Raw genomic sequence first — 12,305 nt, 5'->3', positions numbered from 1 at the left:
CACTTTTAGTCCCAGCCATGATCACTTCCTATCCCAACACCACCCTGGCCACACAGGGCGAGGAAAAGAAGATGAGCTGCATTGCACATGGGGAGAAGCCTATCATGGTGCGCTGGGATAAAGAAGAACGTATCATCAATCCTGAGACCAGCCGATACATAGTCACAGTCAAGGAAGTGGCCGACGAAGTCATTTCAACACTGGTGGTGAGTTTTAAGCAAAGATTGAGGCCTGAATAAAGTTGCACTTTGTAATCTCCATGATGTATAATATTTTGAAAATGACCAGGACAGAAAATAAGTCACACTTGCATTCAAGTTTATGGACACATTAGAGTGTTTTAATCGATTCAATGCATGTTCAATGCATGGTTTTGGGATGTGGGATGAAACTGCAGGACCCGAAGAAAACCTACGCAAGGACGCAGAGGATATGCAAACTCCTTGATCACAGAATTGTGAAGCATCAAGCTCAGGGGCGGAACTTTGGGGGGTTCTTGGGGTGCAATCGCACCAGGGCCTGGGCCTCTAAGGGGCAAAGTTTGCAGACGTGAAGTCAGCATGCTTAATTGAAGAGAGGGTCAAATAGAAAGGTAAGATGATGCTCAAAATTGTAATATTGTGTTTAAGTGTTAAAATATCTCTGCCCGCGAAGGTGTGAAGGGGCTCACGAATGATTGTCCGCTAGGCATCCCCCTGCACCCTCCTGCACCCACAGGGTGTCCACATGGGTTCCCATTTATGCTGATCGCACCCTTGCCCTGTTCACATTTATTCCGCCACTGGTCAAACTAACCACTGTGCCACCTCCTGCACAGGTTTTCAATTCAAATGCTGATTTTCCCTCCTCTTACTTTTTAACTTCCAAATCTACAGATTATGCCTACCGTACGTGAGGACTCTGGCTTCTTCTCCTGTCATGCCATCAATTCCTTTGGTGAAGATCGAGGAATCATACAATTGACAGTGCAAGGTAAACCCTACAATAGCATGTATTCAAATATTCTAAGTATTTTGGGGAAGAAGCTAAACTACTTCTAGCATTATTATTTTTTCTTTTTTAAATGTGTCTGTCTGTCTGTCTGTTTCTCATATGGAATTACACGTACAAAATAATTGTTCTGTCCATTCTACCTGCATTTGTTGTCCATGGAAAAATCTCAGTAATCTTATTTGTTTTAATATTACCCTAGAACCTCCAGACCCTCCTGAGGTGGAGATCCGGGAGGTCAAGGACAGGACCATAGCACTTCGCTGGACCATGGGCTTTGATGGCAACAGCCCAATTACAGGATATGACATTGAGTGCAAGAACAAATCAGGTAATGATAATTAATTCAATCTTGAGATTGTTGACAAATTAAAAAAGGAAGTTTAAAAAAAATACGTGAATGAGGTGGGCATGTGAGGGCCTTATGGTAGCAAAACAAAAACATTAGACAAAGGATCTTTTGGCGAGCTGCCTTCTATAGGTTCAAAAAGATATACAATGTCAGGGTTTCCGCTACATATTAATTATTGTGGCACACCGCCACACCAAAATAAAAGCAGCCACGCCGTGCAAAAGAGATGTTTTAAAAACAATAAATAAATAAATAAAATTTAAGGCCCTTTCAAACTAGCGGCAGCCTAGTGTGAAAGGTTCAGCAGCAACCTATTCATTGTGTATTGTAATGTCCGTAACTCTGCGAGGCCCCGTTAAGAGACATTCGGACGAGGAGCTGTGACGTAGAAGGATGCGAGATAGCATGTCACGGAAGCCCGCTGTTATTTTGTTATCGTTTTTCTTTATTATTGTTGCCACAATAAAGTGGGTAAGCCAATACAGACTCCTCTCCTTCTTCCCTTCCATCCAGGGCATTACAGTATTTTGGATCGGACATTTCGGCAAAAGTAAGCAGTGGACGGCCGTCTTGGACGGAACGGCAAGTTTGAATGAAATTGCGCTAAGAGGCGGGGAGACCGCCGCCGCGCTAATATCAACAACGCGTTCAATTCAATAGCAGAGGGGCAGGCGTACTTATTATGTCTCCTACCAGGCTGTTTTGGCGGACGGATACACGCAATCATGGCTGACGAAACCTTGATAAATGCGCTCTTTTTATCCAAGTTCGCGAGCTCTGGGACACTCGAAAAATTACTCTCATACTTCTCCTTGCTGAGCTAATTGGTACCTCAATGTGCGAAATGGAGTTCACGAACAACAACAACAACAACAATAAAACAAAAAATATTCACCTTCTCACCGAAACTAATGAATCTCTTTACAAGGCAAGTAGAATTTCCCCCTACTCCTTGAAATGGATCCATTACAAGGGCGTAGGTTTGGTCTCAATATTGGTAGGGATGATATAACAGCATAACCTGTATGTACAATTTTTGCTGGGGACGGACATTACCTTAATAAGACCCAACAGATTGGGTGATTGGGGTTCAGGGCTACATTTCTCACCACCAATTTGAACATAATTAATTGATAGGCTAAATGATCAATGCAAAAATAAATCTGTATTGACGTACCAACTTTCACACTGCTAATTTAGAACGTTTTAATACGATGATTTTTCTGAAATCTATTCGAATAATTTTCTCCATCATGTTTTGAGTGTTAAAGACTAGTTAACAGATTAATGGGTCAAATTATTTAATTTAATTTATGTAAATATTACCATTTGTTCTTATTAAGCCTATACATTTAAAGGTTGGTGATTTTTCACCAAAATCAAGGGGGGTAAATGCTTTCAAATAATGTTTTGAACAATATCACTTGTTGAATTGAGAACAAAATATGTGAAGACAATCTAAATGATCTCTATAACTGAACTCATTATAGAGAAAAAACAGTCATATTATTACGTAGGGTAATGTTTTACGTACATGAACCGTAGCTGAGCGCTACGACATTAGCCTGGCTCATGAAATATTTCAAATAGATCTTTGTTATGGGTTTTTTTGGGTAGCAAAATGTGAAAAAAAAATGTCATCATATGACGCAATTTTGCCGTGGCACGGCATGGTGAGGCAGTCCGACTCCGATGCAGCCCACCACCTCAGCTTCAAAATATCCTAGGGGAAACACTGAATCTGTATCCTTGTTTTTGTTTTCATTTCATTTGGTACACTATGACAGGATAAGATTTCTCACAGGCTATCCCTCTCAATTTCCCCTTTAGCTTCATGGCTATCAGCCCAAGTTACCAAAGACGTGTCACCACAGCTCAACCAGGCCACTATCATTGACCTCCACCCTTCCTCCACTTACAACATCCGCATGGTTGCCAAGAACATCATCGGCAACAGCAACCCGAGCAACGAGCTCACCATCACGACCGATGAAGCTGGTTAGTAAGAGGCTCACTCTCTTGTGTCATATTGTGCCACTCAACTTTGGACGATGCACCTGACAATTACTAGTACTCCGGATGTGTAGTGATGTTCCACAGCGCTAGGTCACTGTTATTAAAAATCAGGATACACTTGGTACCATTAAAACATGGTCATGCATGACTCCTGCATTTGTGACTGATAGTTCCAAATAATACTTAAAGTTGCTCCTTACAGAGACTTTTTTCCTCCCTGTCACTCTGGCATTAGTCACCTAAATAAATGTTAATTTATTTAGTACTTGTAAATACTCCCCTGCAAACACATTAAATCGACTTAATGTGCAAAAGCATGAAATTCAAAGTAAATAAAGCATTTGTCATCTTCAAATGTTCATATTATTGTTTGTTACGCTAATTAAGCCGCAAGGTTTATGGAGAATAGTGAGCATTCGGAATGTCAATATTTTTAACTCGACAGCACCCTCTAGTGAATTTAAAGTGTGAACTAAATTGTCCTTGATTGATGATGATCTGCCCTATTTACACCGAAAATGCCTAGTAATGTTAACTGACTGATTCTATTCTGCAGCCCCTGACGGCCCTCCACAAGATGTCACTCTGGAGTCCACCTCACCTCAGAGTATCAAGGTTTCCTGGAAGGTACACTGACAGTTCAAAGCCATATAACCATGAGTTTTAGTCTGACGAGGGGGGATTTACAGCTCACTGTACTCCAATACTCAGTTAAAAAAATGCCTCGCATCAAGGGATTGAGGAAAAAAGCTAAAATGGTCATTCATACATACATACATACATACATACATACATACATACATACATACATACATACATACATACATACATACAGTGGGGCAAATAAGTATTTAGTCAACCACTAATTGTGCAAGTTCTCCCACTTGAAAATATTAGAGTGGCCTGTAATTGTCAACATGGGTAAACCTCAAACATGAGAGACAGAATGTGGAAAAAAACCCAGAAAACATTGTTTGTTTTTTAAAGAATTTATTTTCAAATCATGGTGGAAAATAAGTATTTGGTCAATACCAAAAGTTCATCTCAATACTTTGTTATGTACCCTTTGTTGGCAATAATGGAGGCCAAACGTTTTCTGTAACTCTTCACAAGCTTTTCACACACTGTTGCTGGTATATTGGCCCATTCCTCCATGCAGATCTCCTCTAGAGCAGTGATGTTTTGAGGCTGTCGTTGGGCAACACGGACTTTCAACTCCCTCCACAGATTTACTATGGGGTTGAGATCTGGAGACTGGCTAGGCCACTCCAGGACCTTGAAATGCTTCTTACGAAGCCACTTCTTTGTTGCCCTGGCTGTGTGTTTGGGATCATTGTCATGCTGAAAGACTCAGCCATGTCTCATCTTCAATACCTTTGCTGATGGAAGGAGATTTTCACTCAAAATCTCTCGATCCATGGCCCCATTCATTCTTTCCTTTACACAGATCAGTCGTCCTGGTCCCTTTGCAGAAAAAACGCCCAAAGCATGATGATTCCACCCCCATGCTTCACAGTGGGTATGGTGTTCTTCGGATGCAATTCAGTATTCTTTCTCCTCCAAACACGAGAAGCTGTGTTTCTACCAAAAAGTTCTATTTTGGTTTCATCTGACCATAACACATTCTCCAAGTCCTCTTCTGGATCATCCAAATGCTTTCTAACGAACCGCAGACAGGCCTGGATGTGTACTTTCTTCAGCAGGGGGACACGTCTGGCAGTGCAGGATTTGAGTCCCTGGCGGCGCATTGTGTTACTGATAGTAGCCTTTGTTACTGTGGTCCCAACTCTCTGTAGGTCATTCACTAGGTCCCCCCGTGTGGTTCTGGGATTTTTGCTGACCGTTTTTGTTATCATTTTGACGCCACGGGGTGAGATCTTGCATGGAGCCCCAGATCCAGGGAGATTATCAGTGGTCTTGTATGTCTTACATTTTCTAATAATTGCTCCCACAGTTGATTTTTTTACACCAAGCGTTTTACCTATTGCAGATTCAGTCTTGCCAGCCTGGTGCGGGTCTACAATTTTGTCTCTGGTGTCCTTCGACAGCTCTTTGGTCTTGGCCATAGTGGAGTTTGGAGTGTGACTGACTGAGATTGCGGACAGGTGTCTTTTATACCGATAATGAGTTAAAACAGGTGCCATTAATACAGGTAACAAGTGGAGCCTGGTCAGACCTCGTTAGAAGAAGTTAGACCTCTTTGACAGCCAGAAATCTTGCTTGTTTGTAGGTGACCAAATACTTATTTTCCACTCTAATTTGGAAATAAATTCTTTAAAAATCAAACAATGTGATTTTCTGTTTTTTTTCCCCCACATTCTGTCTCTCATGGTTGAGTTTTACCCATGTTGACAATTACAGGCCTCTCTAATATTTTCAAGTGGGAGAACTTGCACAATTGGTGGTTGACGAAATACTTATTTGCCCCACTGTACATACATACATACATACAGTACTGTGCAAAAGTTTTAGGCAGGACATCTGCCTAAAACTTTTGCACAGTACTGTATATTTTTATTATATTATGTATATACAGGATATACTGTATGTATATATTTTCCACAAGTGGAACCTTCCATGATCCTAATAAATTTAATAATTAAAAAAATATATATACAGTACTGTGCAAAAGTTTTAGGCAGGTGTCCTGCCTAAAACTTTTGCACAGTACTTTACATACATACATACATACAGGTCATACATAAGCTGATACTGTATAGTGATGGCATGTTTACATGCTACAGAGCTGTATCTTGGATCCTCAAGCTTCATCACATGTTTTCTTTTTTGGTCCAATTTGAATGTTGCATTGTGCCGTCTGTACAAACCGTTCATTCATAATATCACATGTTTGACAGGGCACCAAAAATATAAGTGCACCAAATAAAGAAATGTATGAAAGCTGGAGCACAGCCAGCCACAAGTTTATTTAAGGAATAGGAAAAGTGTACATGTGAAAATAATTCTGTCAAAGTGTCTTGGTAATTGAGTGTGTCAAGCTTAGTGTTTAAGTTGTTGTTGTTTTGTCCCAAGGACTGAAGGACTGGTATATTATCCAAGTAACTGCAAATACAGCAATCAAGCAATTCAATTGTAAGGAAAACAAGATTAAAAAGGAATTTAAAAGCTTTAAAAACTCAGTCATCTTCTACGAATGGATTGGGAATATCCAGTATTTCCTGTGTAGTGACTTCAATATGGGTATAGAGTACCTGCACAAAAAAAATGTTTGTTTGTGTTGGATATCATTAGACTGAAAAGGACCAAAATGCAGCAAAAATGCATACCTTCACTGGAACATGTCGGTTGAAGCATCACTCTTTGGTGCTCATTTTCTTCATTTTAATTTGTGCCTTTAGTCCCAATGGATTATGAAAAATTCTAACAATAGTTAGTGTTAGCATAAAACATTTACCTGTTAGAGACAAAGAAAAAATGCATTTAAAATAAATATATTTGTACAAGTGATTAAAAATGGTGATGGATATGTTATGCCACACATTTAACATACATTTTAATGTAGTTGATTGGTTGATTCTGCATCATCGTTTCACCAGTTACAAGAGGGTGTACACTACACAGTTGTGGAACCGTACTATTGCAGTTAATCATTTTTTATTTCCCTTTGCAAAAATAAAAAATAAAATGAAAGAAATTTGTTTATGTCATTTATTTATAGCACACAAACATATCTTCTGAAGAGGATGTGTAGACTTTTTCATATCATTTGTAACTTTAATTTATATTTTTCAATGTCCTTAATTCGTATTCACATGTGCTTCATACTGATTGATTCTTTCTCATCCGTGGCAGCCTCCCCACAAGCATTTGCAGAACGGTGTGATCCGAGGCTATCAAGTCGGCTACAGGGAATACAGCCCTGGTGGAAGTCACCAGTTCACCATCATCAGCGTGGATACCACAGGAGACACTATGGAAAACATTGTGCTGGACGACCTGAAGAAGTTCACGCAGTACAGCGTTGTAGTCCAAGCTGCTAACCGGGCTGGCACAGGACCATCATCACAGCAGGTCATCACCAAAACCTTAGAAGATGGTAGGCAAATAAAATACAGTACATAGAGTATTTAGGATGTTTATTCCTAAAATAGAGAATTATCATTTTGGAGTTTAATTTGATGTGTTGATTAAAATATTAGAGACACGATTTTAGTGATGGTTGGCTAAAGTATTCAATATATTTAATATTAGTGATTAAAAATATACATGTATGGTGTATGTATATAATATCAGTTTTACAAGTTGCTACATGTGACATGAGATTGCTATATCAGTGTGTGCCAACGCTTATGAATGTGTCTAAATTACGTAATGCATTTTGTCCACTTCCAAAAAAAAAAAACAGGATTTATGCAATACATTTCGCCTGAATTGCTTGGATTTTAACATTTCGGCGAGAAAACTGGATCTAAAAAACTATCCCCAACACTATTGACCTCATTTTTCCTTTATAGCGACCCAAATTTAGTAGTCTCAGTGCTTTTATTCATGAAGCATTTTGCTTGTAGGGTAGTGTTACCTCCACCAGTAGGTTATCAGAGGTGAGGTATTCAGTTTTATGTCTCTTTGGCTGTCTGTTTAGAGCATTGGTTCTTAACCTGGGATCGATCAAACCCCAGGGTTTCAGTGAGTAAGTCTAAGGTGTTCAGCAAAAGTAAAGAAACGCAGAGCCATATTTTCATACGCTGATTAAATCTAGGCAAAGTGGCTTTTTAGGCCAGGTTTTGGACTGGTTTCCTCCCAATTTAGAGGCTTAATCCATTACGGATTTAGTTCTTACTTTAATTTCAAAACAATCAACCATTCATTCTCCCCTTAAATCAGTGCTTCTCAATTATTTTCTGTTACGCCCCCCCAAGGAAGACATAAATGTTTCGCGCCCCCCAAACTCTCTGCCGCCACTGTAAATAGTATCATTTGTCTATAAAATTACTATTATAAATACGCATCTGCCGAACATTGTGTCCTTTCTTTCTAATAAAGAAAAAAAGTAACATAGATCAACTTATAGTAAAGTACAACTTTATTAACATTGTTTTGTTTGTAACAGAGAAGACTTGACGCGCATCAATTTGCCTGAATTAAAAAAAAAGTCACATCCAAACTGTAAAAAATACACTCAAGGTACATTTTTGACCATTTGATACAGAAAAATAAAATGTAATAAAATCAGTAAATAATAACAAATTAAAATTGATTAGAAACATTCACTCATGAGGACAATATGCCAAAAAATTTGACCAAAAAACAAAACTGAATAAAAGAAAAAAAGAGTAATTCTGTCGAAGGACAGTTTTTATTTTTGCTGCTCACAGTATTACTTCCTTTGCAATGGTGTGGAGTTATTTTGCAATGAGCATGCTAACAATGCTCACTGGTTTACTGATATAACACTGACAAAGCAGGACGATAGTTGGCAATATTCGGCACGTTTTCGCTGAAAAACAATCAAGCGGAACCGTGGGTGAGGGCGGTCGTCGTGACGATCCCAAGCCAAAAATGGCACTTCTCGGGCGGCGACGTGAGAACCGGACAAGACAGTGGGTCGCTGCGTGAGTGAGTCCGGTCGGAAAACTGCTTTCGAAAACGGCGGCGGAACACTGCTCTTCATATCTGTTTTCTGTGTGTGCTGACTGCTGAGTGCTCTTCCTTAGTTCAAAAATACTGCGCGCACTCTGAAAATGAGAGCGCCACTGCCACCCAATGAGTGGATGTGCAAGTACACTTTATTCCAGTACGGCAAAAAAAATAAATAAATAAAAGCATGTTCCCCGAGGTCACATGCGGCCCCCCCGGCATCGCTCTGCACCCCCCCAGGGGGGCGCGCCCCACTATTTGAGAAGTACTGCCTTAAATTGTTATTGCCACAATGAAAATCTCTATTCATTCATTGTACAAGTGTAATGGTGTGTAAATCATTGTAAACTTGAATAATTTGTCAAAATAAGATGAGCAATTATCTAACTTCGTAGAGTATTATACGTGTTGGTATGCTGTTGTTGTCAACGGCTTTTCAACCTTTACGTTCAGAATCAGAATAGCTTCATTGTCATAATGCAAGTGTACAATGAGATTGCGGGGGGCTTCTCCTGTACAGTGCTTAAGTAATAAGTTGAATGAAGGATTAAAAATATACAAAATAGAAGGCTTAAAAAGACAAAGATATATACGAATCGATGGATTGTGCACAGCACGATTGAGGTTCATTGTAATATCATATACTGTGTATTGTATTGCATATTGATTTTGTAGATAAAAATAATGAATAAATAAAAATATAGAAAATATATTTATGTGTTTATATATTAAGTGACCAGGTACTTCAGCAGCAGCAGTGGCATTGATATAGTATTGCACATTCATTACTGTTATGCCCGGGGGCATTTTAGATCCAAGTTCGGGGTGGTGATGGCTCTCGGGAAGAAGGTTCATGTCATGTTTGACTTTTGAACCATTTTTAGTGGTGGAATGTCAAATTGTAGTTTTTGTGGTTGCGTTACTGTGTTTTGAACACGTCAAAAAACATTTTGGTTAGGTATTTTAGTGGTTGAGGCCAATGAATAAATTATTAAGATTATGACATTTTTTTCCCCTTATTTTTGGAGGTTGATTGCTTTGTTGAACAATTTTTACGGTACTACTCGCAAGTATCAGATCCAGTTATGTCTTCTTTTTTTGAATAGAGGAAAATAGTATTTCCAAATATGATGATTTCTATGGTAGTATGGTGAGTACTGCTAATTATAAATAAATAAATAAATAAATAAACATTCGACATTTGAGACCCCAGGCCCCACCCTCACCCCCAGAATGAATAAATAAATACAATTGAATTTAACATTCCCTTCTTCTTTCAAGCATTACTTAAGACTGTTGTCCATGTTTTCTGTCAAAGTACCATCTCGGCCTCCTGAAAATGTGCTGGCTGTAGCCAAATCCCCTGAGGTCATCTCACTCTCCTGGATTCAGCTCCCGAGAGAGGCGCTCAATGGGAACCTGCAGGGTTACAGAGTCATCTACTGGGCAAACCTGCCTGATGGAGGTATCAAAATAGAAATTTGGTCACATTATACCACAGGTGTCAAACCGATTCCAGAAAGGGCCTAGTAGGTGCTGGATTTTGTTCCAACCGATAACGCGAAGAGAGTTTAACCAATGAACTTCCTGCTGAAACAAGCAGCACCTGACAAAGTTTAACTGATTACACATGTAAAAGATCTAATTGGTGAAAAGGTGTCCTCTTCATTGGTTGGAAAGAAAACTTGCACCCACTAGGCCCTTTCTGGAATCGGTTTGACACCTGTGCATTATACAATGATCAATAGTAGCTCATTTTTGTAGGAGCCCAGATTAAAATTACAGATTAATACAGATTATAGATTACAGATTAAGAAAATTACATTATTGCAGTACAATATCTTCCCTCTGCAAGACTTTTATAAATATTGCACTAGAGGGCACTGTTGCATCGTTATACTGAAACACTCTGGTTTTGGAATATAGAAGTGTTTCTGTCATTTCTTTCACTCAAGCAGTTTGATGGTAATTTAAGATTGATGTGTAAATTATTTTTTTTCTATATTATGCTCATGAACTCATTCAATCTCTTGCGTTAGAACTCGGTGAAATCAGGAACGTAACTACTAGTCAGCCATCTCTGGAATTAGATGGTCTAGAGAAGTACACAAACTACAGCATCCAGGTGTTGGCCTTCACTAACGCTGGAGATGGTGTGCGCAGTGAACAGATCTACGTACGGACAAAAGAGGATGGTAAGTAAGTGCAGTGGTAAAGAAACACTTGTGACACCTCGTATGCTTTCTCACAACATCTTTTTGTGAATTCAGAATCCTCCATTATTGGTCACATTACTTCCCTGTATTACAAAAACTGCGGCAGAGGCATCTCTTTTCAAAAATATAAATTATCAGGCTTAAATGGCAGTATATTTATTAATTGTATAATATCTATTATCTATTTACTATATGATTCTGGTTGTGCTCTGTATTGAACATAGTATTGTTAATTAATTTCCCTTTACAATTACTGTATACAGTGTAACAGTATGCTACCAAGAATGGCATATTCTTTTAATTTCCAAATTGTGCTTCTTTCACTCCATCCCAGTTCCTGGTCCGCCTGCTGGCGTGAAAGCCGCAGCCTCCAGCAGCTCTGTGGTATTTGTCTCCTGGTTGCCTCCCCTCAAGCTCAATGGCATTATCAGGAAATACATCGTCTTCTGCTCGAATCTGCATCCGATGGTAATAGTGTTTGTGTTCCTCAGGATTCTCTGTCTCTTTTTAAACTGACCTTTTAAGGAAGGAAAGTGTTTCTAATGACAATTCTGTGGGGTGAAGCTTTCAGAATACTGTGGCTCCACAGTGGTACAGTAACCTCTCCTCATATCTATTTTTCAGGTGATGAGCGAGTTTGAGGCCTCTCCCGACGCGTATTTCTACAGGATCCCCAATCTGGCTCGGAACAGGCAGTACAGCATTTGGGTGGTGGCTGTGACTGCTGCTGGTCATGGCAACAACAGTGAGAAGATCACAGTGGAGCCCATGGCCAAAGGTACGGTTTGACATTTAAGCATACTTTCAATTACAGTTCATGCTCCTCTTGTTTTGACAGAAATATGTTTGTCTGCTTGTGTTTTAGCTCCAGCTAGAATTTTAACCTTCAATGGTACAGTGACCACCCCTTGGATGAAGGACATTGTCCTGCCATGCAAAGCTGTTGGGGATCCACCTCCCACAATTAAGTGGCTCAAGGGAAAGTAAGTCAATGAATCATACTCTACTCATTGCCGTATTGGTAGCCTTTTCTAAAAAAAATAAAATAAAATAAAAATCTACTTGTCGCTAGGCGAAACTTTGGGGGAGGAAGACACAAAGCCCGCAAACTTTTTTATTAACAGCATTAGCAA

General features: G+C 39.3%; 1 protein-coding gene across 4 annotated transcripts in view; it reads left to right on the top strand.

Moving 5' to 3' along the window:
• The window catches only part of dscamb (Down syndrome cell adhesion molecule b), a 203,686-nt gene that overhangs the window by 166,512 nt on the left and 24,869 nt on the right, over positions 1-12,305 (top strand). For 2 of the 4 annotated variants that reach the window (XM_057838123.1, XM_057838121.1), the window contains exons 12-22: positions 10-206; positions 876-972; positions 1,193-1,321; positions 3,173-3,340; positions 3,915-3,985; positions 7,172-7,415; positions 10,275-10,421; positions 10,996-11,151; positions 11,507-11,640; positions 11,797-11,950; positions 12,038-12,155. In XM_057838123.1, the coding sequence (XP_057694106.1) occupies positions 10-206; positions 876-972; positions 1,193-1,321; positions 3,173-3,340; positions 3,915-3,985; positions 7,172-7,415; positions 10,275-10,421; positions 10,996-11,151; positions 11,507-11,640; positions 11,797-11,950; positions 12,038-12,155 (1,615 nt within the window). Of the gene's footprint in view, positions 1-9; positions 207-875; positions 973-1,192; positions 1,322-3,172; positions 3,341-3,914; positions 3,986-7,171; positions 7,416-10,274; positions 10,422-10,995; positions 11,152-11,506; positions 11,647-11,796; positions 11,951-12,037; positions 12,156-12,305 lie in introns of all 4 variants that reach the window. The other 2 variants (XM_057838122.1, XM_057838120.1) reach the window with 1 other exon arrangement.

This window comes from Corythoichthys intestinalis, chromosome 6 (assembly GCF_030265065.1).
Source record: "Corythoichthys intestinalis isolate RoL2023-P3 chromosome 6, ASM3026506v1, whole genome shotgun sequence".
Lineage (NCBI taxonomy): Eukaryota > Metazoa > Chordata > Actinopteri > Syngnathiformes > Syngnathidae > Corythoichthys > Corythoichthys intestinalis.
Note: the sequence above shows the minus strand (reverse complement) of the source record. Positions and strands in the feature narration are given on the sequence as shown.